This window comes from Schistocerca serialis, chromosome 1, assembly GCF_023864345.2.
Source record: "Schistocerca serialis cubense isolate TAMUIC-IGC-003099 chromosome 1, iqSchSeri2.2, whole genome shotgun sequence".
In the NCBI taxonomy this organism is placed as follows: Eukaryota; Metazoa; Arthropoda; class Insecta; order Orthoptera; family Acrididae; genus Schistocerca; species Schistocerca serialis.
In genome coordinates, this window is record NC_064638.1 from 621,154,192 (window position 1) to 621,176,276 (window position 22,085).

The 22,085-nt window shown below is 38.2% G+C and overlaps 1 protein-coding gene across 2 annotated transcripts in view; it reads right to left on the reverse strand.

Annotated features, from left to right (window-relative positions):
* Positions 1-22,085, reverse strand: part of LOC126478212 (ATP-binding cassette sub-family C member Sur) — a 402,049-nt gene that overhangs the window by 121,071 nt on the left and 258,893 nt on the right. For both annotated transcript variants that reach the window (XM_050103682.1, XM_050103681.1), the window contains exons 18-19: positions 16,052-16,281; positions 15,601-15,828 (exon numbers count right to left, since the gene is read on the reverse strand). In XM_050103682.1, coding sequence (XP_049959639.1) covers positions 15,601-15,828; positions 16,052-16,281 — 458 coding nt within the window. The remainder of the gene's footprint in view (positions 1-15,600; positions 15,829-16,051; positions 16,282-22,085) is intronic.

The following is a 22,085-nucleotide window of genomic DNA, read 5'->3' on the forward strand; positions in this document are numbered from 1 at the left end:
AAATGGCTGCTAAATGTTATTCAGCTGTCAGACTGAGGCTTCATCCAGGGTGAGGAATCGGTCACCTTTCTCACCTAGTCAAACCTTTTTTTCTTTAACGTTGCCACCTTTTTGCCACATTTTAAAAATTTTGTCTGCTTTTTCAACCTTTTTTTCTCTTTTAGGAAGGAAATAAGTGATTTGCTTTTGTTTCCAAGTTTCTGTGTTCATGTTTGTACATTTAACTTTCTGGAATGTTTCTGTGATTAACGCAGATAAAATCTAACCTGAGAGGCTTCCGACATTTGTGATAGATTGTTTATTTTTTATTTTTTGAGTGTTCTTCATATATATTTTGCACAGCTGTTATTAGTGTTAAATATGCCTGTATTACAACTGCTTCTATTTTTGTTCCAAATTTTAATTTTGCTGTAGTAACAAAACGGCTGCTGTGATACTCTGTTCAGTTTTTAAATTAAACTGTTTGAGATTGAAAAGAAGATAGTTTGAAAAGTACAGTCTCTGCATGGGGGAAGGAAGTTAGTGACAGTGAACTACTTTGCATTGTGTGTTCTTGCTCTGTTAATTTTGAGCCAGCAGGTTTTCAGGCAAGTTTTAACCGCTCACTTTCAACAAAACATAAGTGTGATTCTGAAATTAAATATGGGCCATATCAATTATATTTAAAACTTTCAGATCAGACACAACCTTCAAGTTCGGTACATGCATCAACAATATGGATGTTAAGTACCAAGAATAGTTCCACCACTGCTGAATTAATTTGGACAATGGAATCAGTGATTTCCAATTACTCTGTGGTTTCACCAAATTATATCCATAGTGTTTTTAAGAAGATGCCCCCTGACGGTATTCCTGAACATCTTTCACTTTTCATCCAAGAAAATGAAATACCTAATAAGTAATAACTGATGGACTGGCACCATACTTCCAGGAACTTATGTTGGAAGAAGCACATTCATCATATTGTACATTGCATTTTGATGAACTTACCAATAAAAAAATAAAAAAGAACTACAAACAACCATTGTATTTTGATCAGAGAGTAAGTGTTACATAACAATGTGCCACCCAAGAACTTCCTTTTTCAGCAAAACAGATGGTGAAACGTTAAATAAGAAATTATAAGAGGCACATTCTGAAGCCAAATTGTTCCAAAATAAATGCCTTATCTGGGGACCAGACAGACCTAACATCAATAAAAAAAGCTGTTTAGGCTTTTAGATAGTGATTTCTGTGAGACCTGGAGATATCAGAACTTGCAACTTTCACGACAATGCATAATGTCTATGTAAAGGCTTTTGAGTATTTAAGTGATGGCTGGCCTGTTTGCTGGGATAATTTCAAGGAATTCATTCTATGTTTAACATTCCAAATTACAAGTTTTTGAGGCATACAACCACAAGGTGGCTTGCTTCAGGACCTTCAGCCACAAGGCTTTTGGAACTGTGAGATGGTATTCAGTATTTAATGTTAAAATCTCTAAAATACAAGCAAAATCACATGTAACTGGCATATATGATTAAAAATTGCAATAATCTCCAATACTTCGTATAAAATCTGTCTCTGTGAAGGAAGTTAAATGTATAAAACAATGTGTATACAATAATTTGTGGCAATGATTTCATCAGTTCTTAAAAAATCACAGATGTGTAACAGCAAGTAAAAATTCATCAAAAAATTGAAATTGGTATCTGAATATAAGGTAATCAAGGTATCTTCTGACATGCTATGACCACAAATTATATGTTCAAAACACACATTTTTGAGAGATCATCCTTTGCACACCCAGAAAAAAAGCAAAAATTGATGAACATGTTGAATTAAACCGAAAACATCACAGTCACTATGTGGTTAAACCATAAGCATAAATGCAGACATCTGCTTAACGACAAACTTTGTCACCTTTACTGTTATTGTTTAACATTTTTCATTCAAGCTGCATTTCATATGATCACCACTGTTAAAGTGTTATTTTAGGCTTGATGAGAGAAACAGAGACATGAAAAAATGAGTTTACCTCACCTCATGTTACAAGCTTATTACAAGTAAGCTCAGTGAATTTCTATACACTCTGTAAAATGTAAATTTGAAAGAAAGCTCAGGTGCTACACTTTTGCTTCATGCTCTCTGTCACTGCTGACAGTCTTTACTATCTACAGCGTGTGGTGAAAGGTATACGTGTGAGCAGTGTATGTAGTTGTTGCAACTGTATTGTGTCAGATTTTAACATGAAAGTCTTTAAAACCTGCTATCATAAAACCCTTGTCCTATTTCCACATGACACCTCTGTCATAGCACACCATCTGTGCAAAAAGTATATTTCCAGCACTTCACAAAATGCTTTCACCCTTGCCTGCACTCCTGTCATTGAAGGGCCACTCCCACTCATCACACATCCATTAGGTGAGCCCATTTTACCTGTTTTAGTGTGGTATGGTGACTGGGCTGGCTATGCTAAAAGATGAGACTGAGTTATAAGTGGCACAAGAAAAGTTGTTGGCAGGGCCCCTTTGTCACGTATTGGCTCAGTCTGGAACATTTTCTGTCAACTGTCTTGTTTTTCCATCACTGTTGCAACCTAGCATAATAGTGTCGTGAAGCTAAAGGTTGCAAGTTGCGTTGGCAACACCAATCATGGATTTTGTCAGCATTTTCTCTCTCATGTCTCCCCTCACTACAAAAGCCTAAAATATTCCCTTGACTCTGCCACAATCCATGGTGTGAACCATCTGTCTTTTGTGCCATTTATGACTCATCCAGTCACACAAAAATGTCGGTAGGAAGAAAACGGGACAAAGTAAAGTGAGATGTCAGGTAAGAACTTAGAATCGAGGTAAAACTTACTAGGAATAAATGTAAAATCAGGGAATTTTTAGCATTGATCTTATGAGGTTTTCACAAAGGGCTACAAATTTATGATGTATAATCATGAAAAATGTAAAATTGGATAACTTAAAATCAAAGTTCCACTGTAATTTAATTTTGTCCTCTTGAATCCTATGGCAGGGATACATAGGGGGTTGTAGTACATTACTAGAGTCATCATTTAAAGCTGGTTCTTGAAACTTTATAAGCAGGCTTTTTCAGGATAGTTTACACCTGTTTGCAAGAATCTGCCAGTTCTGTTCCTGCAGCATCTCTGTGACATTCTCTTATGGGTCAAACAAACCCATGACCATTTGTGCTGCCCTGCTCTATACACATTCAATATCCCCTGCTAGTCCTATTTGGTATGGGTGGTCCACACACATGACCAATACCTTAGAGTCGGTTGCATGACAGATCTGTAAGCAATCTTCCTGGTAGACAGTGAGTATTCTCCCAATAAACTGAAGTGTATTACCTGTTTTACCCATGACTGAGCCCACGTGATCATTCCATTTCATATCCCTACAAAGTGTTACACGCAGCTGTTTGTACAAGTTCGCTGATTCCATCTGTGACTTACTGATATTATAGTCATAGGATACTTTGTTTTTTCTTTTGTGAAGTGCATAATTTTAGAATTTTAGACCACATAGAAAGAATAAAGAGCAGAAGCTGCAGTGACATGTTCATGGTTGCAAAAAGGATGCAGTTCAAGGTTCAGCAAGATTACTTATCAGAAGAGTGAGAGGTTCTACAGTTTGAAAAAGATGAGCCAGCTTTAGATAGTAAAATTATTGACAATTACTGCCAGCAGCACATGACAAAAAGAGACTTGTTATCCATACAGTTAAAGTATCCAATGTTTTGAAACTTGTTAAGGCTTCTCTTAGTCCCATGGAAATGTGAACATAGAAAGACGATAGTCCATTACAAAGCACACATTAGGAGAAGACACAGCAGTGATGACATAAAGATTTTTAAACAGTGTTTTGACTATGAGGGGTCCTTTTGGACAATAACTCCATTTACTTTCTGCACTCATTGTCTCATGGCTCATTAGGTATGGACAGCATACACATGCAAATTATGCTGCTTATGAGGAAGAATTAGAATGGAAAAGAAAACTTGAACTAGAAAAACAAATAGAAAGAGGAACAATATCAATGGCTTCTTGAAGAGGAGATTTAAAAAATGAATAACACAATAAAAGCAATTGAATAAGAGACGACTGCTCTGGAAAAAAAGAAAATAAAACCAACTAAGGAGGCATTAGAAGCACTTCACTCTCAAACTTGAGCTAAATTGAAGAAAGTAAAACTGGCCCAAGGTATGTTGGAGGGTGCACAAATCATGAAAGTAGAAGGAAGAGTGAAAGAATGGGAGGTGGAAAACATTCAGAAAAATTTTAAGAAAAGAAAATCTATTGTTATTACTTCATTTTTTGCCAAGATTCCTAAGAAAGAGAAATCAAAAAATATTTTGTTGTTCTTTTCCTAGTATTCAAATGCAGAATGTCATTAGTTGTAGAAATAAAATATAGATTTTGTTTGTGGTTTATGATTACTAGTAATATTTAATCACCAATACAAAATTCCCAATGCGCCTGCATATGTTAATAAATCTATATGAAGGAAAAAATGGCTATACACCATCTAGGATTATGATAGAGAAATTTATTATGGTATTAACTGATCTTTTTGGTAGGGACTATCAAAAATGAAAACAATTCATTTTGTACCATATCATTTTATTTATTAAAATAATTTATCAACATGTAATTGCCTTTTTAGAATCTTTGTTTGCCTTTTAAATTACAGGTTTCAAATATTTTGTCACGTTTCAAAAATGTCACTATGGGTCCTCACCCTGTTCATCAAACATTGACAACAAAACATTCACACAAGCACAGCTCACACACAAATTGCCACTGTCATCCCTGGGTGCTAAGGTAACATTGCAAACAGCATGTACGGTGAACACCAATCTTTTCGCCATAGGAAGTGGATGTACAAGAGAGACATTGGGTGGTGAAGGGGAGGGACAGCAGGACAGGGTTGGCGGAAGATGCTAGTGCTTCCTATGGGAGTGTGCAGGGATGTGGTGAGGCAGTATAGTGGCTGCTAGATGCTGCATAGGAGACTGTGCTGAGGGGGAGGGGGGAGGGGGGGGGGGCAAGAGGACAGAAGGAAGTGGAGAAAGTGAAAGAGATACGAAGTGAGTGTACTAGTGAGATAGAAGGCATGCTTATGGCTGGAGTTGGAGCAGGGACTAGCAAAGGATGATGCCAGGGGAGTTGGGGTACAGAAGGATATGTTGCCGGGAGAGTTCCCACCTACACATTTCAGAAAATCTGATTTTGGTGGAAAGACACAATCTGTAAAGCAGTCACTGAAATGAAATACATCATGCTGGGTGACATGCTGATCACTGGTTGGTTCATTTGCCTTGGCTACAGTTTGACAGTGGCCATTCATGCAAGTAGACAAGTTACTAGTTTCAGTGCCTATGCAGAATGTGGCTCAATGGTTGCAGCTAAGTTGGTAGGTCACATGGCTGCTTCTACAGGTGGTCCTGCCTTGGACTGGTGTCTGTGACAGGAGTGGAGTGGGTAGTGGTAAGTGAATGTATGGGCCAGTTGATGTATTCAGCTTTTTTTCAGGGAAATGAGCCATGGAGCAGGGGGTTTGGGAGCAGGGGTGGAGTAGGGACAGAAAAGCATATTTTGTAGGTTCGGTAGGTGGTGGAATACCAGTGTGGGAAGGACATTGGCAGAAAATGTGATTCAGTTGCTCCAGACCTGGATAATACTGAGTCACAAGAGGGAGCTCCTTTGTGATTGGACATAGGGTAGGTGTGAGTTTGTAGATAACAGGGGAGATAAGGGTCAGAGATGTGTTTCTGGACAAGATGGGCACCCACCTGCACCATCCTATGCTAACTTATTCTTGATCCATCTAGAGGAATCCTTTACGGTCACCCAGGGTTCCAAACCTCTCACCTGATTCCGATTCTGTGCTTACCTACTCATGGGCGATTTAAAGTAATCCTTCACAGCCATCAAAAATTGCAAGCCTCTCACCTGGTTCAGATTCATGGATGACATCTTTAGGATCTGGACCAAGGGTGAAATGAAATGTGCATCCAGCATATTTGGTAAGGAGCCCATTTTGGGAGTTTGGCCACCTGGTGCAAGTCTTTATTTGACATCACTTCAGTGACTTGTGTGTTGATTATGATGATAAAATGATGCTGAGGACAACACATACACCCAGTTCTGAGTGGAGAAAATCCCTGGCCCAGCTGTGAATTGAACCCAGACCCCACAATCAAGAGTCAGCCCACAAGACCATGAGCTGCTGACTGGACCAAAAGTTAGGACACCCTATCTACATTTCTCCAAAATTTCAACTCTTTCTTCCTCATTCACTTCACCTGATCCTTCTCATCCAAACAATCAACCTTCCTTGTTGTCAACCTCCACCTCAAGGATGGTTACATAAGTACCTCCCCTCACACAGAGGCATATTTAGGAGTAGGCAGACTAGGCAGCTGTCGAGGGTGGTGGATTTCAAGGGCCAATGAATTTTAAGAGGTGGCTTATAGGTAATCTGTAAAAGTGTTTTTTTTTTTTTTTTTTTTTTTTTTAATTCACACGTCTTGAGAAGAGAATGAGAACTTGAAATGGATATGAATAAAACTGTAAAACTGGCAACAATGAGCCCAGATTTCATGATCAGTCTTGTCAGGCAATGGAACAAGGACAGGTTTTGTTTTAGTAATGACATTACTTCAGGCAAGTGTGACCATTATTTGCTTTATTCAGTGTCAAGCCTTCTCAAGTGACATAAGTTAGGAAGGCAAATGTCATTGCTCACAATTAAGCTTTGTGATGGCAGATGCCATTGGCACTGTCATACGAGCAGCCATTGTTAGCACTCAATAATGACCATTCAGACTTCATATTCAATGAAAATACCACCACTCATTATGACAACTGGCCACTTCACTAAAAGTTCAGTTTAATTTGAAACTGTAAAAAGTGTGAATGACTGCATTTATTTGTGATTTGTATTTTAGTACTAATTAAAATGAGTGACAGTTGGAGAAGAGTAAGAGGTTCTTTGGACTGGAAACTCGTAAAAGATAAGGCAATGAAGAAACAGGGAATTGTGAGAAAGAGTGCAAAAATCAATGTGCTATTTAAAAATCATAAACAACCAGCTAGCTTGAGCTCGAGTCTAGACACTTCAGAGTGTACTAATATGAAGCACAATAATCTGGTGAACAATATTGAATATTTAAAACAATAATGGTGACAGTGATTTAGTTTCTGATGATCCTATGATTGGATGATAAATGGATATGGTAAGAAGATGAGACTATAACTAGTAGCAGAATTCAATCCTTTTGTAGCTAAACATATAGAACTTCATGGAAACAAAGGAAAAGGGAGTATATCACATCTTTCTTTTCAAACATGTGAAGATTATATAAATTCTGGCACACAGGATGGTGAAGTATATTGAAGATTAACTGAAGGAAACTAAATATTTTTCCACAATATTAGACATCACCTCTGATATTACACATGTAGATAAGCCATCTTTTGTTATAAGGTATGTATCAGAAGATATAATTCCTGTTGAAAGGTTTATCTGTTTTGTTCTAAATTCAGGGCACAAAACAGAAGAATTAGTGGATTCATTAATAAATTTTAATAAGTAAATATGATTTGGACATTCACTTATGCGGTGGTCAGTCACATGACCATGGAAACAATATGGTGGTACTTACTCTGGTTTACAAGCTAGAATTAACCAAATTAACCCTTTTGCCTTGTAACCTCCATGTGCAGCTCACACCTTTAACTTGGTAAGATCAAGTGCAACAGAGTGTTCCTCAAACAGCTTCATGGTTCAAATGGCTCTGAGCACTATGCAACTTAACTTCTGAGGTCATCAGTCACCTAGAACTTAGAACTAATTAAACCTAACTAACCTAAGGACATCACACACATCCATGCCCGAGGCAGGATTCAAACCTGCGACCCTAACGGTCGCAGACTGTAGCACCTAGAACCGCACGGCCACTCCGGTTGGCCAGCTTCATGTTTCTGTTTGTTGCAACAAATTTACATGTTATTCTCTGCCTTGATGAGCTGTTGGAATATTTTACAGTCAAAATTAAATAGTTCAGTCTCTGTAAAATGACCTCTACAAAAATGTTGGGCAGGGTGTATGAAGCCTATTATAGTCTCAGTGTTAACTGGTTAAAAATATCAGCTTTCAAGGTTATTCAGGATGATTAAATTAAAAAGGCTCTTCACTTAAGATGCATGGTGACTGGAATGCTGAACAGTATGCAGTGTCTGAAATCTGAGATACTGACCAATTTTTGGTCAGTGATATTTAAGAGATTTGATGCTACAAATAAATCATTGCAAGGGTTGATATGGATACCGTAATAAAGAGACATTCTTCCAATCCGTATGTGGCATACAGCAAACCAATACTGTAATAAAATTGTGTGATTGTTTATTTGAATATGTTTGACAGAATCGGTCTGTGGACAACACAAATGAAAAATCTTGCATCAATAAGAGAAAAATAAACAAAATAGCCAAACTTGATAAAACTTTTGAAGGGAAGGAAGATTTTTGGGTGAATACATTTTTGTTTATTATAGACAGATTGAGATCTGAATCTGAGAAAAGAAAAAAAAAATACTGAAAGAGTTTTATAGCAATTTTGAGTTCCTAAGCATTTTTTCTGGGTGAGACAAAACTGAACTACTGAAATGTGCTACAAAGGTGCAACAGCATTAAAAAGATGACTTGGAAGAATTTTTGAGTGATGAGGTTATTTATTTCAAAGTATATCTGAAAAGTAACAAAATGAAAACCTCCTCCCTAAGTACTTTGTACAGCATGTTGCACGAAAAAACATGTTCACAGACTGTTTCCTAAATTGGAGATTGCCCTAAGAATATTTTTGTCAACCACTGCAACCAACTGTTTGACCCAGTGCTCTTTCTCACCCCTCAAAAGACTCAAGGATTACTTGCAGTCATCCATATTAGAGCATTCAGTCAATAGTATTGGCATCCTCTCCATGAATTCTGAATACTATAGCATCTATACGAGTACTATGAAGATGAGATTGACAAACTGGCTACAAAAAAAGTATGCTGTAAACAGCTTTGCCTAACTTGGGTTTGGTGAGTTCAATATGCGTGTATTTATTATTATTATTATTATTATGAGCAGGAAAAGTCATAGTATTCAGTTATGTACAAATATAAGTTACTAGGTTGTACAATTATGTAAAAGAGATCAGTGGAAGTATTCTTCTCTGTCTAGGGGTAGCAAATAGCTAAATTTGCTCCTGCACCTACGTCATACCTACCAACCACCAACAATCTCTCCAGTTTAACAGCTGCCATCCATTCCACAACAATAAGTCCCTTCCATAAGCATAGCCAACTACAGTGATGAGAAATCCTTCTCAAAATATCTCAAGGGCCTCACTGAGGCCATCACAGACCAAATTCACACTCCTCGCTATGTCCAGAAACAAGAATCCTATGCCTTATCTCCCCAGTTACCTCCATCCACACCCCACCCCCATTGACTGACTACAAAGGAATGCCTCCCTTGTGGCTCATTACCACCCAGCACTGGAGCAACTGTATCTGTTGTCCACCAGTGACTTGACTACTTGTCATCTTACCATGACATCAGAAATATCCTCCTTATCCCTGGTGGTGGTTAGTGTTTAACGTCCCGTCGACAACGAGGTCATTAGAGACGGAGTGCAAGCTCAGGTTAGGGAAGGATTGGGAAGGAAATCGGCTGTGCCCTTTCAAAGGAACCATCTCGGCATTCGCCTGAAACGATTTAGGGAAATCACGGAAAACCTAAATCAGGATGGCCGGAGACGGGATTGAACCGTCGTCCTCCCGAATGCGAGTCCAGTGTGCTACCACTGCGCCACCTCGCTCGGTCCTTATCCCTGCAACAGTGGTATTCCACTGCTCATCCCACCTACATATGACCTTATAATATCTTTGTCCATCCCTATTCTACCCTTCCTCCAAACTCTTTGGCCCATGGCTTGCATCCCTGTAAAAATGCTAGATGCAAGAGCTGCTCCATATATCCTCCTACTATCATCTGTTCCAGTCCTGTCAGAGGCAATCCCTATCCACACAAAGGTAGGGCCACCTGTGAAAGCAGACATGTGATCTACCAACTCTGCAGCAACCACAGTGCTCCGTTCTATCTGGCCGTGATCACTAGTAAGCTATCTGTCCATGTGAATGGCAACCATCAAATTATGGCCAAAAACTGATACACCCAATTGCTGACCATGATGCTCAACATGATGTGCTTGATTTCAGTGATTGCTGCACAGCCTGCATCACCTGTATTCTTTCTGCTAACACCAGCTTTTCTGATTTGTGCATGTGGAAACCCTCCCTGCAATATCCTTCATTCCTCTAATCAGCCACATCCACAACCTCTGCTGTCCCCTTCCTACTCCCACTCCAGCCCTATACAAGCCTTCTATACCTACAATTTGTTTGCAGAGTCTTTTCCCCCATTCTCTACTTTGTCCTCTCCCCTTTGTGCCATTAGGAATTTCTTCCACCAATACTTTTTGCCTTCTCTCCTCATCCTCACCCTCATAACTCTTCTGTACCCTGACTACTTAACCTAACAAAGACACACCTCTGATGCAGTCACATTTGGGCCTTAGTTCCCAGAGACAACAGTGACCATGTTGTGAGTTTTGTGTCTACATCTGATGAAGGACTTAGTCCAACAGCTGAATAATATTTAGCAGTCTTTTTCACTGTGCCCTTCCGCCACTCAATGTTTCCTGTATGTGACGAGTAACAGTCTACCATTTTCATACTACTAGTAATGCATTAAGATGGTTAATGAAACTTTCTGGCAGATTAAAAGTATGTGATGGTCCAAGACTGGAACTCAAGAACTTTGCCTTTTGCAAGCAAGTGCTATATCACCCGAGCTATCCGAGCATGAGTCACAACCCGTCCTCACAGCTTTACTTCTGCCAGTATCTTCGAAATTTCAGAGAAGCTATATTGTTAAACTTGCAAGACTAGCACTTCTGAAAGAAAGGATATTGCAGAGATATGGCTTAGTCACAGCCTAGGACTTTGCAGTGGAGTGTGTGCTGATATGGAACTTCTTGGCAGATTGAAACTGTGTGCTGGATCGAGATGTAATGTTGGGACCTTTGCCTTTTGTAGGCAAGTGCTCATCCAACTGAGCTACCCAAACATGACTCATGACTCTTCCTCAACAGTTTTACTTCTGCCAGTATCTCATCTATTACCTCCCATCTCCTAAGCCATATCTCTGCAACCTCCTTTCTTCCAGGAGTGCTAGCTCTGCAAGTTTCGCTGGAGAGCTTCTATGAAGTGTGGAAGGTAGGAGATGAGGTACTTACACAAGCAAAGCTTTGAGGAGAGGTCATGAGTCATGCATGGTAGCACAGTTGGTAGAGCACTTGTCCATGAAAGGCAAAGGTCCTGACTTCGTGTCTCAGTCCAGCACATAGTTTTAATCTGCCAGGAAGTTTCATGTCAGCACACACTCCACTGCAGAGTGAAAATTCCTTTCTTGAAATATTGTTAATGTTATCTTGAGTGAAATACCTGCATTTGACCTTTAGCATCTTGTTTTTTTGTGGTTCTCCTTTAACAGTTATGACAAGAATTAAATCTCTATGTCCATTGAATCTTGGTTACAGATTTTTATTAATTACTCAATTTTTTTACTGTGACAATAAAGTAGGAAATTAAATTATTTCCTAAAAATGATCCTGCAACACTATCAATTCAGTGTTCCTTCACAGAGGCTCACAGACCATTACAGTGGAAGCCAGGAGAAAGGTTTACAGATGCACTACAGGCAATATTGCAATATACTTTATTATGTTACCTAAAAACCAAAAATAATTTGCTTTATGCAATAAAGAGAGGGGGGAAGAGATGAGGGAAGGAGAAGGGGAGGGAAGGAGGGAGGGATAGAGGGAGGAAGGGAGGAAGGGAGGAAGGGAGAGAGAGAGAGAGAGAGAGAGAGAGAGAGAGAGAGAGAGAGAGAGAGAGTTCCAAGAACAGATCAAAGGGAATTTGGATCGTTATATAACAGGTTAACTGTGTAAGCAAAATTGCATTCAGTTCCTTGAATAAGCTTTGCTTATTGAACTTATTGATCTCAGTTTTGCCAACTCAACTGTTAAAGAAGTCATAAAAATCACTAGGTCACATGGAAGCAATAGGGTACTGGAAACTCCACTATATCATCTGACAATAAAAATCACTAGGTCACATAGAAACAATAAACTACTGGAAAATCCACCATAATTTCATCTGATAAAAATAGTTATAATATATATTATACAAGTTTGGAGAGCCAATAGAGTATAATTGATAAATTTGACAACTTTTTCACACATTCAAGGCAGACATGCTATTAATCTTCTCTGTCCTTTCTGTGTGTCATAAGCAGATTTTGAAATGTCAAAATTTTAATAAGAAACAAGACAAAGTGAAACAGGAAAGTTGGTTATGCAGCATTTCAAAGAACCAAGTCACAGTTACAAAACCCAGTCTCTTCAAAAGAAATGTAAACAGTAGGTTTGTTCTGATTTAAAAAAGCAAATAGTACAGAAAAGTCCTCCATGTTTGCTTCACACAGCACCCTCAGTCAAAGCAGAGTGTTTTGAAGGAGTCATAGTTGAATTACATGCACAACATAACCTAAAAATCAGGGGGAAAAAACAGAATGTGTATTTTTATAAGTACTTCAGAACTGGTAGAAATAACAGATATTTCTTCTGTGTAGATGAAAGAAATTTTGCTGAAAAGAAAGTAGAGAAATTATTTATAAATTCTGGAATCAAAATGTAAAATTCCACATCATTCCTTCTGTTGTAACGAATTTTTATCTTCAGCAGATGAAGGGAGTTTAAGATCCCTCCAACATCTATGTGTCTAACACAATCATGATATGAGGGGTGGACAGTATTATGGAAACACCAAGAATTCAATACATTACCATGCCTAACATGGTGTAGCAAAACCATTGACATTCAAAACAGCTTCCAGTCATCTTGAAATGGATAAATACATGGTTTGCAAGAGAATCTTATACCATTCATCATGCACAATAGTGGCAAGTTCAGATAATGATGAAGGAGACACCCTCACAAAACCAGTCCTGGAGGTAATGAGCTGTGTGAGCAGGGGCCCTGTCATCTTTGAACACAGCATCACTAATACCATGATCAACCAAAATATATTAAATTTTATAACTATTATATTACGTCATAATCTTTGGCAGTAATGTGGCCTTGCAGAGTACTCAGGGAGCCCATGGAATACCACAATATGGCTTCTCAAATAATCACTGAACCCCTTCCATGTTTCAATCCTGGGACATAAACTCAGCCAGAAGTTTGAAATAGTGTGCAAAAATACTCATCTGACCAGATGGCTTTCTTCCATCGCTCCGTAGTCTGGGTTTTATGGCTTCAGCACCACATTTTCCTGCGGGCATTTACATCACTGACGAGTGGTTTCAGAATTCCAGCTCACCCTGTGAGCTTATGGGGCATTTGTAATGGGTCACCCCCCCTTAACATTACCTTTTTCTCTGTAGAAATAACCGATACCATGTATACTCTTGATTCTTGTATAAGTGAACATTCTCGGCTGTTTAACTGAGTGAACTTCACATGATTTTGTAAACAATGTAATACATTTCAGGATAAAACATATAAAAAGAAATCAGTGTGTTACAATCAATGTGTACTAACAGTTAAAATTACTCTTCTTTTAAAAATATTTGGAATTACAAAATTTCTGGTATACTTAAAATTCATATTATTAATTGCACAATCTAATGCTAATTATTAAATTGAATTCTCAACTCATTTATAAAATAATGATATAAATTAGTAAAGATTCTTTTGTAAACTCTTTTGCTTAGTAAACACTTTGGAAATTGTGAGTATGGCAGAATGTAAATAGTGGTGGGCATACATCTGCATTTTTGATTGTGTTTCTAACAATGTAATTTGTGGTGTGATAGCTAGAAGTGGAATTGTAAAGTCGGTATGATATAAAAGAATGGGATAAAATAAAAAGATGTTCATAGCAACAGACAAATCTTTATCAGTTATTTCGTCTTCAAGAACCCGCAATGTTATAAAAATTACAGCCTCAAGAATGTACCCCTACACACAACAAGAAATAGAGCCAACAATAAGAAGATAAAAATCAAGATAAGTAATAAGTTTTCCTCTTGTACATCTTACACCTCTTGAGGCTTTCGAAATCTGTGCAAATACAGAGAATTTTAATAGTGATGCGTAGGAGGGTAAGATTACAGATTGACAGGGTTCATGAGTGTGACATACAGTTCTGCAGTGACTTTTGCAGCTGTCATCCTCTTATTATTCATCACAATCCTCCTTAAAAACTGTCTGTCACAATCACTTGGCAAACTCTTTCATCTGCTTTGTGACTTAGCAGATGATTTTTTCCCACTTTCCCCATATGCAGTATAAATATTCAGTATGGTGCCTCTTGAAACACTAAACACTTCAGCTACCTTGGTTATGGAATCACCCCCCATACAAGCACCAACCATTTGCCCATGTTTGAATTCACTTAGCTCTGACATAATAGAATCACAACTACACAGAACACTGTTCTGACCATGACTGACGCTCGCAATGTATCGAGGACATTGCACAGGAGCTGTTCATGATCAAACACACCAGTATGACCTGCAGGCTTGGCTAGCATCTGTGTTTATGTTCAAACCTGCATTTCTTGTGGTGTTTCCATATTTTCATCCAACAACTGTAGATCACTACTTATGAGTTTGAGGTAAAAGGCTCTCCTGTATATGGGATGCAATTGGAACTACAGCTGTTCTGTCCTCCTGTGACAACAAGAAGGGCTGGAACAGCTCTTTGTGGAACACATGTTCTGTTGATTGTGGACTTGAACCCAAGCACTGCTTTTCAGGACTCTCTTTCAGCATGTGCAACAGACAGTGACTGTTTTTACAAATATCTTATGAAATTACATATATAGTTGACTCATGATATAAAATTTGTACCCATATGTAACTAATTTCTTCGATCTTAAATCAGCGGGAATGAACTTATGACATCAAGGGTAAACTATTTCAAATTAAACACAGATTTAGAAGACATCTGAGAAACTGTTTATGGCTGGTTGAAAAAATACTATATCTTGCAATTAAAAACAGTCATTACTCAAAGGCTGGTTTGAATATTACTGTTCTTGGGTAGCTGTATTATTATGGTTAAATACCCACAAAAACCACTGAATTAGGAATGGCTGACTAGTGACAGGAAGTCTATAGTGCAACATGAAATTCAAAGCACAGCATAATGTGATTCTGAGTCTTTCACAGACATACAGCATAAGTGAGAGTCACAATAACATAGTCAGTATAAAGCAAAGGATCAAATAAGGGAAAAAAGATCATACCTTCAAATTTGTACTTTGATTTCTTTTTTCCACAGCCACAAAATGAATTTAGCATTTAGTTAATAGATTATTCTTCATAACTTTAATATTTACAACTGACATTCTTATTTTATTATAAGAATAAAAATGTTATATTTCTGCCTAACTTTTACGATCTGTCTCACTTCTTACCTTATCAATGACATTTGTATCTGTTGAGAACCTGTTTATTATTCTTCCAACAGGAGTTGTTTCAAAAAACTTAAGTGGGCATTTGAGAATATTGAATAACATTGCTTCATGCAAAATTCTTCTTGCTCTTGAGCCTGACAACTGCCCAATTGCATTGGAAGATAGCGACAACACAATTGACAATATGGACAGCCCTGCATAAATTTGGAAGTAGTTTGCTATGGAAGCCTATAACCAAAAAAATAACATAAGATAAAGTAAAACACAGATCCCTCAACAATGAATATTGAAGAAGTGAAATGCACATAACCAGTTACAAGAAATACATTGTGAAATGATTGATAAACTCTTATTACATAACTAATTAATCATGTAAAGAATCATGTGTTACATTAAGTCAATATATCAAAATAAAACAGTAGTTTTTAAGGTACACGTGTATTTTACAAACCTGATTTTCAAAATTATCAACAGCTGCATCTGCCTGTTCACTCCACTCACTTAACCAGTAGTCTGTATATATTCTTAGACCCTGCCAAGAAAAAGTGAGAATTAAATAAGTTCCACCCACTAGAATCCCACAGGCCTTTAGATATTCAATGTAAAGCTTTTTGGGAATTTTTCCATATTCTCGTTCCTCATCTGAAGCTAATCTTCCTGAATTTTCTGCAGTTTCATCACCTGAATAAAAAAAAAAATCCTGTAGAAGTCATAATAGTCTAAGTAACATGCAGTGAAATTAAAAGATAATGTAAATGTGGTGAAAGAACACTAGCTTTTGAGAAAATACAGTACAAGAAGTACATTTTAATCACATGTTTGCATTCCACCCATATCCATTGTTTACCTCATATATTTACATTCATCAGTATTATCCAGTAATTTTTTTCTAATGCATTTTACTTTGCCAACAACATTTAGCAGACATTTCCCTTCTCTTTCCTTATCTAATATTTTCATGCTGAAAACGTTGTTATAAAAAAGACTGTATTTTCTTATGTTCAATAATTTCACTCATTTCAGTATAGGAGTATAATGAAGTAGTGGTGTAGCTTAGGTGAGTTAGTTTACTTTCTTCTGGTAATTTATCAATGAAAAAGTTAAATGAATATCTACCATTATAAAAGAAAAAATGAAATAGATCACTCCAAGAATAAAATTCTCTAATGTGAGAGAAATATTGCTGTATAGTAAGCTACAATTTAACAGAAATCCATATTTTGTGATGAATATTATACAGATGTAGTAATAAAAGTTATATTAGTAGGAGAAGAGGATGGAGGGGAGGGACTGGCTAACCTACTCTTGTTCTCTTGTGAAATTTCCTTTTTTTTATGCTGCATCACCATTGTACCAAATCTTTCATTTTGTCCCATTGGCTCATCTGAAAAAGCTGATTTAACACCTGACCACAGTGAGTGTGGTGTTGAGGTCAAGAGAATGGAAAAGGGTTACAATTTTCTGGCAAAATTCTGGGTCCAGGATTTTATGATGATAACCAATAAACCATGAAAGTTTACTATAGAATTCCAGTTGTTTATTATGAAATAATATCAATTTTTCTGTGTCATCTAAATAATCCTTAACTCTGTAGTATGATTTACTTAAGACATACGCTTTAACTAACTTTTTAAATATTTTGATTTTATTTGTCCCTTTCACCTCCTTGGAAAATTTACTGCACAGTTTTATTCCCTTGAAGAAAATGATGTTCTATGTTAGTCTGCCTCTTGTTCAATTATAATGAATGCTGCCATTTATCAGATAATTTCTGATGTTCTTCTGATTATGTAGTAATTTTCTGGTGAAACTCAGCTAATTTTACAAGGCTACTAACACCACAGAAATGAGTGTCTGAAACAGGACACAAAAAAATTCATGTCACCCTTACTTGTTGTTTTTGTTGTGGTCTTCAGTCCAGAGACTAGTTTGATGCAGCTCTCCATGCTACTCTATCCTGTGCAAGCTTCTTCATCTCCCAGTACATATTGCAACCTACATCCTTCTGAATCTGTTTAGTGTATTTTTCTCTTGGTCTCCCTCTACAATTTTTACCCTCCACGCTGCCCTCCAATACCAAATTGGTAATCCCTTGATGCCTCAGAATATGCCCTACCAACTGGTCCCTTCCTCTTGTCCAACTGTGCCACAAATTTCTCTTCTCTCCAATTCTATTCAATACCTCCTCATTAGTTATGTGATCTACCCATCTAATCTTCAGCATTATTCTGCAGCACCACATCTTGAAAGCTTCTATTCTCTTCTTGTCTAAACCATTTATCATCCACATTTCACTTCCATACATGGTTACACTCCATACAGATATTTTCAGAAACGACTTCCTGACACTTAAATCTATACTCGATGTTAACAAATTTCTCTTCTTCACAGACACTTCCCTTGCCATTGCCAGACCATTTTATATCCTCTCTACTTTGACCATCATCAGTTATTTTGCTCCCCAAATAGCAAAACTTATTTACTGCTTTAAGTGTCTCATTTCCTAATCTAATTCCCTCAGCATCACCCGACGTAATTCGACTACATTCCATTATCCTCATTTTGCTTTTGTTGATGTACATCCTATATCCTCCTTTCAATTCACTGTCCATTCCGTTCAACTGCTCTTCCAAGTCCTTTGGTGTCTCTGACAGAATTACAATGTCATCAGCGAACCACAAGTTTTTATTTCTTCTTCATGGATTTTAATACCTACTCTGAGCTTTTCTTTTGTTTCTTTTACTGCTTGCTCAATATAAAGATTGAATAGCATCAGGGAGAGGCTACAACCCTGTCTCACTCCCTTTCCAACCACTGCTTCCCTTTCATGCCCCTCACCTCTTATAACTGCCATCTGGTTTCTGTACAAATTGTAAATAGCCTTTCGCTCCCTGTATTTTACCCCTGCCACCTTCAGAATTTGAAAGAGAGTATGCAACTCAACATTGTCAAAAGCTTTCTCTAAGTCTACAAATGCTAGAAATGTAGGTTTGCCTTTCCTTAATCTATCTTCTAAGATAAGTCATAGGGTCAGTATTGCCTCACATATTCCAATATCTCTATAGAATGCAAACTGATCTTCCCTGAGGTCAGCTTCTACCAGTTTTTCCATTCATCTGTAAAGAATTCATGTTAGTATTTTGCAGCCGTGGCTTATTAAACTGACAGTTTGGTAATTTTCACATCTTTCAACACCTGCTTTCTCTGGGATTGGAATTATTATATTCTTCTTGAAGTCTGAGGGTATTTCGGCTGTCTCACACATCTTGTTCACTAGATGGTAGAGCTTTGTTAGGCCTGTCTCACCCAAGGCTGTCAGTAGTTCTAATGGAATGTTGTATACTCCTGGAGCCTTGTTTCAACTTAGGTCTTTCAGTGCTCTGTCAAACTCTTCATGTAGTATCATATCTCCTATTTCATCATCATCTACATTCTCTTCCATTTCTATAATATTGTCCTCAAGAACAAGACCCTTGTATAGATCCTCTATATACTCCTTCCACTTTTCTGCTTTCCCTTCTTTGCTTAGAACTGGGTTTCCATCTGAGCTCTTGATAATCGTGCAAGTGGTTCTCTTTTCCCCAAAGGTCTCTTTAATTTTCCTGTAGGCAATATCTATCTTACTCCTAGTGATATGCTCCTCTACATCCTTACATTTGTCCTCTAGCCATCCCTGCTTAGCCATTTTGCACTTTCTGTCGATCTCATTTTTGAGACGTTTGTATTCCTTTTTGTCTGCTTCATTTACTGCATTTTTATATTTTCTCCTTTCATCAATTAAATGCACTGTCTCTTCTGTTACCCAAGGGTTTCTATTAGCCCTCATCTTTTTACCTACTTGATCCTCTGCTACCGTCACTATTTCATCTCTCAAAGCTACCCACTCTTCTTCTACTGTATTTCTTTCCCCTGTTCTTGTCAATTGTTCCCAAATCCTCTCTCTGAAATTCTCTACAACTTCTGGTTCTTTCAGTTTATCCAGGTCCCATTTCCTCAAATTCCCACCTTTTTTCAGTTTCTTCAATTTTAATCTACAGTTCATAACCAATAGATTGTGGTCAGAGTCCACATCTGCTCCTGGAAATGTCTTAAAATTTAAAACCTGGTTCCTGAATCTCTGTCTCACCCCATTATATAATCTATCTGAGAACTTCTAGTATCTCCAGGCTTCTTCCATGTATACAACCTTCTTTTATGATTCTTGAACCAAGTGTTAGCTATGATTAAGATATGCTCTGTGCAAAATTCTTCCAAAATTCTACCGGGCGGCTTCCTCTTTCATTCCTTACCCCCATTCCATATTCACCTACTACATTTGCTTCTCTTCCTTTTCCAACTATCGAATTCCAGTCACCCATGACTATTAAATTTTCGTCTCCCTTTACTATCTGAATAGTTTCTTTTATCTCATCATACATTTCATCAATCTCTTCGTTGTCTGCGGAGCTAGTTGGCATATAAACGTGTACTACTGTGGTAGGCGTGGGCTTCGTATCTATCTTGGCCACAATAATGCATTCACTACGCTGTTTGTAGTAGATTACCTGCATTCCTATTTTCCTATTCATTATTAAACATACTCCTGCATTACCCCTATTTGATTTTGTATTTATAACCCTGTATTCACCTGACCAGAAGTCTTGTTCCTCGTGCCACCAAACTTCACTAATTACCACTATATCTAACTTTAACCTGTCCATTTCCCTTTTTAAATTTTCTAACCTACCTGCCCGATTAAGGGATCTTACATTCCACACTCCAATCTGTAGAATGCCAGTTTTCTTTCTCCTGATAACAATGTCCTCCTGAGTAGTCCCCGCCCAGAGATCTGAATGGGGGACTATTTTACCTCCAGAATATTTTACCCAAGAGGATGCCATCATCATTTAACCATACAGTAAAGCTGCATGCCCTCGGGAAATATTACGGCTGTAGTTTCCCCTTGCTTTCAGCCGTTCACAGTACCAGCACAGCAAGGCCATTTTGGTTAGTGTTACAAGGCCAGATCAGTCAATGAAAAGGCTGCTGCCCCTCTTCAGGAACCACACGTTCATGTGGCCTCTCAATGCACACAAGCTTCCCCATCAATGATCAATGGCAAGGTCCATGGTTCATGGGGGGCGGGGGGGGGGGGGGGGCATTCTTACTTAAAAACATGAAATCTTTATCTTTTATTTCCTTCTACATTTTTGAACCTCTGATTTCTTATATAATGCCCACCATGCACACAGCAAAGTCAGTTTCAAGCATAATAACAGAACTTGGCTTAGATAAAAATTGTATAATGATAGCTAGTCAAAAAATTATTTAGCAAACTCCAAATTTGAATAACAATAATGGAAATTCCTGGATGGAGCAACATGTGAAACAAAGTAAAGGCAACTACTCACCTATAGTGGATCGATGAGCGGAGGGCAGAAACATAATAGAAAACACCTTTCCCTCTAGCTTTTGAGTGCTAGCTCTTTCTCTAACAGTAGTGCACACATTCACACCCAAAGCCAGACAGACACCCAAACGCAACAAATGGCAATACTAATTATTGATACTCGATTACTTAAAGAAGTTAACTGAGCTGATGAAGGAGGGGAAGAGGTATGGAAGAACACAAGGTGGGGTACAGGGAAAGGGCCAGACATTTGGACAGATGACTTTGTGACCACACAACAAGATGAAAGGAGAACAGAGGGTACAACAAAAATAGATGTAAGAAGAGGGAGAGGGGGAAAACAGGGGAGGGTGCAAAAGGAGATAAAGGTGAAGATGAAGAGGGAGAAAGGAAGGGGAGAGAGAAGGGAGAGGGGTTGAAAAGGGGGGAGATGAGAGGTTAAGGGAGTGGGAGAATGTCTGGATGGGGAGGGGGGTGGGGAGAGGAAGTGTGGTGGGAGAAGACAGTGCATGATATGGCTGGAGAAGGAGAGGTGGGGACAGAAGAGAGTAGGAAAAATCCAAAGTGGGGCAGTGTGAAAAGATTGACAGAGGTTTAGGCCAGGAGGATTGCAAGAGTGCTGTATGTGTTGGAGAGATAATTCCCATCTGCATAGTTCTGAGAAACCTGTGCTGGAAGGGAGTATCCAAATTGCCTGTATAATGAAGCAGCTGCTGAAGTCGTTTGTGTTGTGGTGTGCAATAAGTTTGGTAACTGGATGGTCAAGTTTGCATTTTGTTGCAGTTTAATTATGGTCATTCATGTGATTAGACAGTTGGTTACTTGGAACAACTCTTGCATTCAGCCCAGGTCCAAGGCCTGTCCATAAATACACCACCTCCTACCACAGTCCAGTTATAGGCATTTCTACCCAATAAAGGACAGGACCAAGTGTGAAAGCAGCCATGTTATATATCAGCTATGCTGCAATCACTGAACAGGGCATGACAAGTAACCAACTGTCTACTCACATGATTGGCCATCGCCAAACTGTGGTGAACTGCAAATTCGCCCATCCAGTTGCCGAAAATGCTGCACACGCAACACAAATGACTAC